Here is a 12,745-nt window from a genome sequence, read left to right on the forward strand (position 1 = left end):
TAGCTATCTATTTTACACATGTTAGTGTATATATGTCCATGTATCACTATATCTAGCTGGTTTACAGTGGTAGTGTATGTATGTCAAAGCTACTCTCCCAGTTCGTCCCACCCTCTCCTCCCCGCACTGTGTCCACATGTTGGGTCTCTACATGTGCATCTTTATTCACCTGGCAGTACTCTTCTTGAGCAAAGCATTTCCACTGCAGACCACTGGCAGATGTTAGGGGCTTTGGTAGAAATGGAGATCACATCTGAGACCAAAGAAATAGCAATTTGTGCATTTTGAATTGTGCCCTTCGTCCCTTGTAAGAAAGTGAAGGAATGAGTAACCCACTTTCCCAAACATCTCATTCAATGACCTCTTTTTCAAACCAGCTGAAGCCTCTTTTTCGAACTCTTTTCAACCATGTTTCAAACTAAATATGTGTTCTTCACATATATTTAGGCTCCTCGGGGGAAGTTAAGGGCACGATGTCAGAGTCCTTAAATCGTCTCTGTCCTTCAGCCCCAGGAAAGGGGAACAGGGGAGCAGCCAGTAGTCTCTTTAGATTAGAGCAATTTTTTTTTAACAACTTATTTGAAGGAACTTCTAAAGCCCTGAGTTCAGGGTTTGGTGGCCTCTGTGTGGCTGTTCCCCAGGTCCGTCATCCCCACAGAGTGCTCATTCCTGTCTGTGAAGGGGAATGGCTTCCTCCAGACAGGAGAATGGACCGGACTTGTTTTCATTCATTTGGTCCGAAGGCTGCGCTCTGAGCTTGCGGGATCCCTCCAAGTGACTGACAGAGCAGCCTTCTATTTGTCAGGAGAGCCCACTTTTTCTTCTCTCCTCTGTCCCCTTCCTTTCCTCCAAGGCGCAATTTTAGGACCATGTTGGGGTAGAGGGAAGGCTATGGAATAAAATGGTATCTGTAGCAAAGAGAAAAATATTGTTTAAAATTCACGTTACTTTCTCCAACAACTGAATTATTTATAAAGGAGAAGCCAAAAAATAAAAAGTTTTATGTGTCCTTCCATTGATATTAGTCTAGGGAAAAAGGTAACTTTAAGGAAGATGGATCCAAAATGATGTATTATAATAAAAGATAGTTTATGTTAGGAACAGATTTAAGAACATGAGTTAGTCTAGTATGAGATTAGACTCAGCATTTCTCTATCACAGCATATTTTTGTTAAAAGAATGTCTTCTCTTTTTTCCCTCTTGAGGTCAACCAAGTGTCAGCTACAGTTGGAAAGGATTTCACCATGACTCCATCTAAGCTGGTGCAGTTTGACCCAGGTACGCTGTGTGTCTACAGTTTGTTTCATGTTTTTGTAAGACAGTCTAGAGATTGTGGAAAAGACAGACTATTATGCAACTTCAGCCAACTAGAACTCCTCAAGGAACAGTATTACCTCGCTTCCAGAGAGATCAGTTTGGCCTTGAGGTTTTGTGCTTTGTATTTTATTTTATTACTAGTGGATATTTATTTTAAATGAGATGAAAGATCATAACAAATAAAATGTATAAAATATTAAAGCAAACATCCAAAAATCCAGAAGAAAGGCCATTTAAAAACATGATTTAAAGGTCTGACACAAAGCCGAAATAATGTAATTGCCTCATATTTTGATGGAAAATTTCAGAATGTTATAGTCATGTGGATTCCTAAAGGGCATTTCTAAATTATCTGTCTTGGAATAGCTTGATACGAGCAGCTTTCAGGGAAAACTATTATTTAATTAGATAGCACCTATTTTGCTTTAGGCCTTTGGAAGAATTTTGCTTGGTGCAAAGTGAGTATAAAAGCATGGAGCCTACTCTCGTAGATGTTCTATGCTGTGCTGTGTTTTGTTGCTCAGTCATGTCTGACTGTTTGTGATCCCGTGGACTGTAACCCGCCAGGCTCCTTTGTCCATGGAGATTGTCCAGGCAAGAATTCTGGAGTGGGTAGCCATTCCCCTCTTCAGGGGATATTCCTAACCCAAGGATTAAACCCATGTCTCCTGCATTGCAGGTGGATTCTTTACCATCTGAGCCTCCTCAGGGAAGCCTGAGAATACTGGAGTGGGTAGCAGGGGAACTTCCCTACCCAGAAATTGAACTGGGGTCTCCTGCATAGCAGATGGATTCTTTACCAGCTGAGCTACCAGGGAAGCCCCCACAGATGTTCTAACCTTTGGGAAACACAGACATGAGAACAACTCATTGATAGAGTGCATTGAGACTCCAAGGATGAGCCACTGTTCTGGCTGAGGAAAATCCTGGAAGACTTCTTAGAGGAGATAGCAGCAGAAGAAGGGGATTTAGCCCAAAAGACATACTTTTGGCAACTGTGCCTGGTGGGAGCACCAAGGTAGAAGCCATGCCCCCTTTCCCTGGCTGCTAAAGATGGGGGCTGGTAGCTCTCCCTCACTGTACTGCATGGTTCTCTCTCTTACCGTCTGTGTGGGATAGACCTCGATCACCTGCCCGGGGGTGAATGGAAAGGCTGTGAGAGGCAGCCAGGGCTTGAACCTTTGCGCTCTTCTGCAGAGGATGTGTTCTGTACTCTGAGAGTCGGCCACCTGATCAAAACTTTTGCCATTGTCTGCCACTGACCCATGACGTTTTGGCAAAGGCAAAACAAAATTGCCTGAATACCACCACCACTCCAAAACTGATAACTTACTATTAAACATAGAAAAGAATGCCTTTCTGCAGTTCAGGCTTCCCTGGTGGCTCAGTCAGTAAAGAATCTGCCTGCAGTGTGGAAGAACCGGGTTTAATTCTGATGTTGGAAAGATTCCCTGGAGAAGGGTTATGGCCGCCCCCTCCAGTATTCTTGCCTGGAGAATTCCACGGACAGAGGAGTCTGGCGGGCTACAATCCATGGGATCACAAAGAGTCGGACATGGCTGCAAGTTGTATGATGTTAGGTGACTATATTTGCTTGCTGGGGCTGTCTTAACAAAGTATCGCAAACCTGGTAGCTTAAAAACAGGAATTTGTTTTCTTACAGTTCTGGAGGCTAGAAATTCAAGATCATGATGTGGGCAGGGTTGATTCCTTCTGAGGGCTGAGAGGGAGTCTGCTCTATCCTCATTTCCATGATCTGATGCTCTGCTGGAATCCCTGGGCTTTCTTGGCTTCTGCTGTATCACCCGATCTCTGCCTTTGTCTCAATCGGGTGTTCTTGTGTGTGTCTGTGTCCAGATTCCCACTTTTCATAACAACACTAGTCATAATAGATTAGGAGTCCACTCCACTCTAGTATGACTTCATGTGAATTGCATCTGTAATGCCTTTATTTCCAAATAAGTTTAGGACTCCAATGTAGCAATTTCTGAGTGACACAACCTATTAAAAAAGAGCCTCACATTTCACATGCAGCAATCTCTGATGCTGGAAAGGATTGAGGGCAGGAGAAAAAGGTGTCAGAGGATGAGATGGCTGGTTGGCATCACTGATACAATGGACATGAACTTGGGCAAACTCTGGGAGAAGGTGGGGGACAGGGAGGCCTGGCATGCTGCAGTCCATGAGGTCGCAAAGGGTCAGACACGACTGGGCGACTGAACAACAACAACCCCAATATTGCTATTGGCCTCCTTCCTATGATGCTTAAGTTTCTGATTTGCCTCAGTGTGTTCCTCAGCCTGACCACCCTTGGTGAGAAGAACTATTCCTATTACGTATTGAAGTTTACCCTTGAGTTGCCACAGGCACTGGTTCTGATAAACCTCAAGGCGAAAGGACGTGATACATTTGCATTGTGACTTGTATGTACTCAGATTAAGGCAGGTTCGGTCTTTCCACTTTTTGAGAGGCAAGAGTCTTTGTTGTTTGTCATCTTTATTACTCGAGGTCTGTTTGTGACAAGATCAGGAGTGATTTGGGCTTTGGGTGGATTTTGAGCAGTCCCCTTGCAGGTTCCTCCAGGTAAGAGAAATACCCATTTTTCTGGAAGAGTTTGCATGCTGTTTTGAGTAGATACTAAAGACCTCTGGAGGCTCTAAATAGTTAGAAGTTTAGAGATTATTTAAACATTTGAAGAAAATAAGTAAATACAGTTTATAAATGAAACAGCACTTGGCTGCTCATTGTTTTGGAGCTCATTAGCCAGAAACTTTCATAAACTGATATCTTCCTTTAGAAAATGTTACATTTCCCCCTGTCCACTGATCCTGCAAATACTTACTTACTCCCATGTTGTTAATCCTTACCTCTTTCAGATCTGATGTCTTCATCCCCATTCCCACCCCTTTTACCCAAAGTAATCTGTTCATTTCTTTAAAAGCAGCAGTTTCTATGATTGGGGAAGAAACAGAGATTGAGAAATCAGAGTGAATATTTTAAGGGTGGCGAGCTCTTGGAGGAAGCTGAAGAGAAAATGAGGGACTTTTTAAAGCCCTAGTGATCTATACTCACCTTGCGGTTTTGCGCCATATCGAAAACAAACCCTGACTACTTGGCATCCTGTGATTGCGTCTAATCTTGAGTCAAAGTGCAAATATTCTTAAGAAAATGATTGTTTTCCTTTAAAATAGGTGTTCTTGAAGGCTTTGCTGCATTCTTAATTGAGACTTCACTGTGCCCTAAGAGTCAAAATGTTTTCCAAAGGAACAGCTCTCTCATGTGGCATTTGCAAAAAAAAAAACATTGAGAAAATGTCTTTCAATAGTGAAATCTGTTTTACAGGAAAATATCCAGGAATTAACTCACTCTGTAAAGTGGGCTCTGTCTGCATAACCTGACACTTCTCTTTCCTCTTCAGCACCTTTTGTTTATGGGAACAGGGGGCCAGTTCAAGCCTTCTGAAATTGTTTATAATCACTGTGCTTTCACAAATACTTTGCACCTTGAAGGTGGGAGAGGAAGGAAAAAGAAAGACTAAGAAAATTCTTATTTCTAACCTCATTAACCAAAAAAAGTAGTTCCTATGTGCACACCTGGTAGACATAGAAACAGAGTTGAAATGCAGGCAAACAAATCAAAAGCACTTCAATGAAACTTTGAATAGCTTTTCTCTAATTATATGGTTCTACTCCATAAAGGTTTAAAAAAAAAACTTTAAGGGGTTTTCTTTAAAGGTGGGAGGATGGGGCTACTATAATTTTAAAAAAAATTCTTAAAATAAGAGGGCAAATGGTTGAGACTTGGAAAAAAACTTTTTTGTATTGGATTTTTATTTGACCACTGCTTAACTTTATGGGCTTTGAGAGTCAAAACAGCTCTCTAATTATTAAAAGTCCTAGTATTCATATGCTTTCTTCATCGTCAAGTCTTTTCTCTTCATGCCAGTTTATTACAACAGCGACCTATGTGGACTCCCAACTTCTAGCTTCTTTGCTCGCCTGCCTGGGCCCCTAAATCTTCCCACGTAACACTTTTCAGTTTCAGTTTTCTAAGACACCCATTTTCAAGAGCCTTCCTTGTTGCCTGTGGTTTAAAGTCTGAATCTGACCACCTCGGGTCCAGGGCTGTCTGCAGTCTGGCTACAAGATGTCAGTGCTGCCTTTTCACCTCTCTTCCCTGGCAAGACTCCTCTACTCCAGCCAGCTATTCTGCTCAGCCCTCCTGATTAAGGCCTCTGCTTTGCTCTCTGACTTTGCTCATGTTGTTTTCCCATTCCACCCTCCTGGTCTTTCCAACTCTGGAGCCCACATACGTGTAGTATTTATTGTCTGTTCTGTATCTGTTGGCAGATGAAAACAATGAGAAAAGAATTCAGATTTTTACATGAGAATGCTAGAAAAAACATGTTTAACTATTTATGTAGATGAGTTCATGGGTGTGCCAATGCAGGAGATGCTGGTTTGATCCTTGGGTCAGGAAGATCCCCTGGAGGAGGGCATGACAATCCACTCCAGTATTCTTGCCTGGAGAATCCCATGGACAGAGGAGCCTGGCAGGCTACAGTCCAGGGGTTCGCAAAGAGTCGGACACAACTGAAAGACATAGCACATAGAAATACAAGCACTTGAATAGCTGATGAGTAAATGATCCAGAATAAAGTTTCAAAACTTAGCTCTTGAATCTTACACCATAAGTTTATTTTTCCCCCTTAAAATTGAGCCATCTTTTTCCACTAAACAATACTTTCTTTTCTTCCTGCCAACTCTTTTTCTTCTAAATAAATCCTTGGGGTGGATGTCCGGCTATTCATGTCATGGAAAATGGTCAAGATTTGACAATCTCTGAAGTTTCTTCCAACATTAATTATGTGTTTCCGGGGTTGCTTTGCATCCCATCTGAGTGGTGACAGGATGGCTGGAGATACATTTGTAACATCAAAACTGTTTTGTATTAAGTTCGCAAAGTTACTGTGATCCAAGCTTGATTGTAACTCCATGAACAGAGGCAGACAGAAAGAGAGAGAGAAAAAAATTTGGCTCCATCTATTTCTAGAACCCCTCAGCCTATAAATTCTCCACAGGAGGATATCAAACTCTGGAGTATTACATCATCAGAAAAAGCATTTGTGGGCTACAAGTATCTCAGGAAGTAGGGCAGCCGATGGAAGCAGCTGTCGTTAGAAATCAATCATTTCAAGGGTTCCATGAATAGCGTGGAGTACCATCCAATAATCACTTCTGACTGCATCAACATCTTAAGATTTTTCAAACTATTAAGATTTTAAGATTGCAGTACTTGTTTATTCTTAAGATGAGAAGGGGCAGGTCAGGAAAAAATTCTCAAAGAAAAAAAAAGTCTTGGGGTCTCAACAGCTCACCATTTTTTGTTCATCCCTTCCCTAATGCAGCTTGCTTTTTTTTGTTACAGTGTTTGCATTTAAACGGAATCATCATTGTCCAGGAACAAATGTGGTCTTTTAATATTATTTGGGAGAACAGCACGACTTCAGCAAGTTGGTTGCTGTACAATGGCTCACTCAGGCTACTGCAGTCTGGCTGCAGACATGTTAATTAATATATTTCGCTGACACCTAGTTGATTGAAATAGCAATTAAAGAGTAATTAAAATGTTTACTTCTTGTAGGAATGTCAACTAAGATGTGGAATATAGCAATTACCTATGACGGATTAGAGGAAGATGATGAGGTCTTTGAAGTAATTCTGAACTCCCCCGTGAATGCGGTTCTTGGCACAAAGACAAAAACTGCAGTGAAAATTTTGGACTCAAAAGGAGGTATTCTTTTGATCCTCATCTTGAAATCACGAGGAGTCTTGGCACTGTAGCTGCTTACTTTCAACAGCCAGCGTGCTGGATAACGCTTTCAAATCAAAATGCTTCATTTCTTGTCAAGAAAGCAACCTCAGTCATGATGTAGGCCCTTTATTCTGCTTTCTGCTTCATGTGGCTTTCCTCCTGCTAAGAACGATCGTTTGAGAAAAGCAACAAGTCAGTGCCTCATTGTTTTTTTTCCCCTACCCGTTTGTTGTTCTCACCAAGGGGGAAACAATGTTGGTGAGAATCTATCGACAATTATTTCCCTGCCCCGAGTTTGTAGGGCTGTAATTACCTTCCTCTGTGGAAGAGAGCTCTTAATGCCTAAAATCTGAGCCCTCGCTGTAGTGTGACCACGAAAATTCTGAGGGAGGAAGGAATGGGAGGAAAATAGATGTGAAAGGTGCAGCTGGCGTGGGGATTCAGGAGCAGCTGGAGAATATTAATGAATAACCTTGGGTTGCAGAGCCAAACAGGTCCTGGATGGTATATGCGAAAGAACAACCTGTGAACTAAATAAAGATCAGCCAAAGTCCTTGGTACGCTGACTTTTTCCTGCCAAATACCCTCTACTTATTCGTCTTTTTAGCATTTGACAAGTGTCCAGTTACAATGCTTAGTCTTACACTCCAGTTTTTACACCGGTCATGCCCTATGGGCCATATATTTTTCTTTGCTTAGTTATCTCCACTTCTCTTTCTCATTCTATAATAAATATAGACACTTTCCTCTTTCCTTTACCATACTCATATTTCCACATCTCTTCACACCACCTTGCCTCACCAAAGTCTTTTTTTTTTTCCAGTAGACTTTTCTGGTCACAGTAAGTACATACATAGATGAAGTACACACTTGACAGATGAAGTATAAGGTATCCAAACGTGCTTCTGGGTTTAGACTTTTTTCATACTAACTGGCAATATTTTTAATCAAAGGAGAGCCATTAAGATTGACTGAGTCTTTGCTCTAACAGTTGAAGTCTCATCTGAATAACTGTTATCTGATTTCACTAACATCTTCCAACAATTCCAGTTTCTACCTATGGAGACTGGGGAGAGGGTGAACAAGTAAAAGTGTTTGTGGAATGATACTTGATCAGGGAATAAACCCAATGACACGGAGGAGTTCTGTTGATATGAAATGAAGGCAGTCTATTTCCCAAGTAGATGGGATGATTATAAAGTCACCACAGTGATTTTCATCTGTGGCTTATGAATGAATTTCATGACTCATAATCACGCTGTAGATGTGCAGAAGGGCATAGCTTTCCTGTATGGAAACTGATGAAGAGAAAAGGGGTTTCTGGCAAATGGCAGCAAGACAACATCTGGTGGGAAAATCATCCATCTGAATTTAATGACAAGCTTCGTCGATGTGATCACTTATCTGTTTGTGTAAAATGGACTGACCTGCCGTTTTGTGTGCCACCAGGGCAGTGCCATCCTTCATATGCCTTCAATTCAAACATGCCCAGTGCATGGGAGAAGGGCATTTGGCACCTGCTCTCCCCAGGGGCTTCCTCACCCACCACTTCTGATTCCTTTCATCTGGAAAGAAGACCCCTTCCAACTTCCAAGCAGCTAGCGGTCACCAGGGGTGACGCCCTGCGGGACTTTGGTTCTGAAGATCTTTCTCCAGTGAAGCTTAGGACCCGAGGGGATGGCAAAACAGTAAGGATGGGGACCTCCTGGGTTTTGATGTGTGGAGTGCATATGAAAGGGATCAAAGGATCTTAGTAAGTAATCTGGAATGCTGAGGAAGCTGTTTTGCTTCTTACAGTGAATGGGGGCCATAGACATTCTCATGGTTCCTTGGACCATCGTGAAGTGGCTTTTACATACAAACATCAGCATAGTTCATTAATTGTACTGGCTGAAGTGATAGATATTCTGACTCATCGCTATGATTTCTGCTTTGGTTCCTTTTGTGATCAAGACAGATAGGGAATGACTCGTGGTCCTGAAAAAGAATGAGATTATTTGGGTGTAGAAACCATGGCTTTGAATTTACTAGCATAGCATTCTCACCAGGCATACACTCATGAGTAAGTGTGTGTGTGTGTGTGTGTGTGGTGTTTCTTGGACCTCTGTGCACTATAGATGTACCAAAAAAACAAGGATGTCTTTTCTAACTGGGACGAAGAATAGATGAGTCAACACTGATAAGTTGTGATTAGTCCAGTGACTTTTTAAAAATTCCCATTATTTGGGCTTGGAAACTCTTTTAAAAATATGTTTAGAAATTTTTAGTTACTAAAAAATCTTATTGGAAGGGTTTTGCCCTATTATGAATTATTATTCAAGCCAATTTTGTTCCTGTTTATTTCCTCTGTTGATTTCAGGTTCCTCCATCCTCTGTTTATAAAAATAGAACAGACATCATCTATAACGTAAGCGTATATACTGTGTAAGCAATGCATGTGATCAGTCCCTCAGTCATGTCCAATTCTTTGCAACCCCCAGGCCTGCCAGGCTCCTCTGTCTGAGTCTGAGAGGATTGCTAAATTTTTTGTATTTTATGGATGCAAAATATCTAGTGAAACTACCTTTCATAACTATTATATTTATATATTTTCCTTACAATCCTGTTTGAATTTTGTTTAGAGGCTTGGGTGGTCAGGAAAACATCCTTTTATCTCTTTATCTTGATCCAGTGTTTGGATTGCCTGTTTTTACAACAAATGTTTTTGTTTTCTGTCTTGTTGTTTGTTTTGTCTTCACTGTTGTTTGCTGATTTCCTCAAGTATCATGGGGTGATTTCCCTGAAACTGGAAGATGACGGCTCCCCAGCTCGCAGAAGGAAGGCCAATATATCCTTTATTAGTGAGCCCCAAAAGACAACCAAAGTGGCAGAACCGCCTCAAGCCGATAAGGAGGAATCCACAACCGGCTCACACTTCCCCAGACAGGTATGAAAATCTCTTCACTTCCTACTCTCCTTACAATAAGCTGTTTCCTGAGCTGAAAAACAGCCTTCAAGTTTGGGGATAGTTTTCTCAGTTAAAACACTATTCAGCAAATGATGACCTAAAAGAGGTAACAGTGTGATCGGTTTACAGGGTGTCAGATCTAAATTACCTTTCCTTCCCATAGGACCCGTTGCCCTCATTCCCAAAGAACTGCACACCGGAATTAAAGGGACTCTTCCACTTTGAAGAAAGCCTCCAAAAACTGTACAAGTGCGATGGAATTGCCTGGAGATCCTGGAGCCCCCACACCAAGGTGGGACACAGGCCGAGCAGCCACATCCCTTTTCTTGTAGCAAGTCCCATCATAAGCCAGGAGAGGGAGAGGAGGCGCCCTGTCCACTGCTGTTTCCTCTGCCTACTGTGTTATGCTTTGAGGGGGGAAGAGGAAAAGATGGCCAGTTGATGCTTTAAAAATCACAAAACACAGTAGTTAAGCACTACAATTTAAAAAGAGGCTTACTTATTTTATTCAATTATTATAATGTTAAAAGGTGTAAAACTAAAACATGGCTGACTTTACCGTGTCCCATAAGAAGCCATTGTGTTTCTCAAAGTGGAGAATGGGGATTAGGGCTGACCTCCTTTCTAGTGACAAAATTATTTTCGTTAGAGGACTCACAGGATTCTCTATGTTGAGAATAGACTCTAGGTTGTAAAGACCATTATGATGTGAGCATGGACAACTATTTTTCAGGAGGTGGAAGATAAATCCTGCCCAGCTGGGTGGCACCATCATTCAGGCTACTGCCACTCCTTGATCACAGAGCAGAAAGGCACGTGGACTACAGCTGCCCAAGCTTGCAGGGAACAGTAAGAAGCCCCATTTCTCATTTGGCTGATGCTTCTTTGTTAATGTTTCTGTTTTCCTCATGGAACTCTAGTGTTTCTTCATTCATTCAAGTGTTGAGTGTCTAACATCTACCTGGCTTTGTTTTAGGAGCTTGGAGGGAGTTCTGTAGTTCAGAACAGATTTGGGCTGACCTTAATGATGTTTCATAGCTCTTTTATGATAAACTGTGTCTATGTCACAGTTTTATTTTTTAGCCTCTCCATCTCAAACTTTTGAAGAAAGTCAGGAGATTGTCTCAGTCAGCAGCATGGCAGAGTCTATCATTTATTAATTAAATAGGAATCCCAGCCCACTGATTTGGAAATATATAACAATGAAAGATCTCATAGCACCAAGCCTATAACAATATAAGAGGCACTGATGGTTATGAAGCCAGACAGGTTGGACAAAGTGCAATTAGATAACAGAACACTCAATGAAAGATAACTTGTGGTCAAATATTGACAAAATTTATCCATTTACTCTGCAACATCGTCAGTCTCTGTGATTTTAGCCATTCTAGTGGGTGTAAGTGGATGTTTTATTATGGTTTTAATAGATACTAATGCTACTCCAAAATTGCTGATTTATCCCTCTCCCTTTGATGCTTTGATAACCATGAGTTTGTTTTCTGTGTCTGTGACTCTATTTCTGTTTTATAAATAAGTTCATTTGTATTATTTTTTAAATTCCATATATAAGTGTCTTTCCTTGGCTTACTTCACTCAGTATGATAATCTCTAGGTCCATCCATGTTGTGACAATTGGCATTATTTCATTCCTCTGTATGGCTGAGTAATATTCTATTGTGTGTATGTTTTCTTTATTGAAGAGACTATCTTTTCTCCATTGTATATTGTTGTCTCATTTGTCATAGATTTAATTGACCATAAGTGTGTGGGTTTATTTCTGGGTATTCTATCCTGTTGCATTGATCTATGTATCTGTTTTTGTGCCAGTACCATACTCTTGATTTCTGTAGCTTTATATTATAGTCTGAAGTTAGGGTGTATCATTCCTCAAACTCCAGTCTTCTTTCTCAGGATTGTTTTGGGTACTTGGAGTTTTTGTGTCTCCATACATATTTAATTTTTTTTGGTTCCAGTTCTATGAAAGATGCCACTGGTAATTTGATAGAGGTTGCACTGAATCTGTAGATTGCCTTGGGTAGTATGGTCATTTTAACAATATTGATTCTTCCGACCTAAGAACACAGTATATCTTTCTACCTGTTTGTCATCTTCAGTTTCTTTCAACACCTTATAGTTTTCTAAGTACAGGTCTTTTGCTTCATTAGGTATCCCTAGGTATTTCATTCTTTCTGATGCACTAGTAAATGAGATTATTGCCTCAAATTCTCTTTCTGATATTTTGTTGTTAGTGTACAGAAATATAACAGATTTGGGCAATTAGATGGATCAATAAAATAAAAAATATATCAGGAGACTAATGCAGGGTTAGCAAAATGATGACATCAATAAGATTACCTTAAATTGCCATGGTTTCATAACAAATGTTTTTTGACACCAAAAATCTGGAAGATCATAATCACAGAATAATGATATTAAGAAATACATACATAGGTATTTTGTTCTGCAGTAAACTATTATAAAATCTAGTATAAGAGTGATGGAAATTTTCTATCTCCCCTATTAATTTAGGGGGATTGGCGACCATATTTAGCAAATCAAACATTATGTAATAAGCAGTTTCAGAATTAATTTTTTCATATCTTTGTGAAATTAATTTTGTAAACTGGTTTCAGGGAATTGCTTTAGACTATTGTACTGAGACCTTTT

General features: G+C 40.6%; 1 protein-coding gene across 6 annotated transcripts in view; it reads left to right on the forward strand.

Annotated features, from left to right (window-relative positions):
• FREM1 (FRAS1 related extracellular matrix 1) overlaps positions 1–12,745 on the forward strand; it is a 179,586-nt gene that overhangs the window by 157,039 nt on the left and 9,802 nt on the right. For 4 of the 6 annotated variants that reach the window (XM_027549207.1, XM_027549208.1, XM_027549210.1 and 1 more), the window contains 7 exons: positions 1,206–1,278; positions 6,961–7,110; positions 8,581–8,819; positions 9,491–9,538; positions 9,893–10,057; positions 10,242–10,370; positions 10,812–10,927. In XM_027549207.1, the coding sequence (XP_027405008.1) occupies positions 1,206–1,278; positions 6,961–7,110; positions 8,581–8,819; positions 9,491–9,538; positions 9,893–10,057; positions 10,242–10,370; positions 10,812–10,927 (920 nt within the window). Of the gene's footprint in view, positions 1–1,205; positions 1,279–6,960; positions 7,111–7,615; positions 7,971–8,580; positions 8,820–9,490; positions 9,539–9,892; positions 10,058–10,241; positions 10,371–10,811; positions 10,928–12,745 lie in introns of those variants that run through there. The other 2 variants (XM_027549209.1, XM_027549211.1) reach the window with 2 other exon arrangements.

The sequence above is a fragment of the Bos indicus x Bos taurus genome, chromosome 8 (assembly GCF_003369695.1).
Source record: "Bos indicus x Bos taurus breed Angus x Brahman F1 hybrid chromosome 8, Bos_hybrid_MaternalHap_v2.0, whole genome shotgun sequence".
NCBI lineage: Eukaryota > Metazoa > Chordata > Mammalia > Artiodactyla > Bovidae > Bos > Bos indicus x Bos taurus.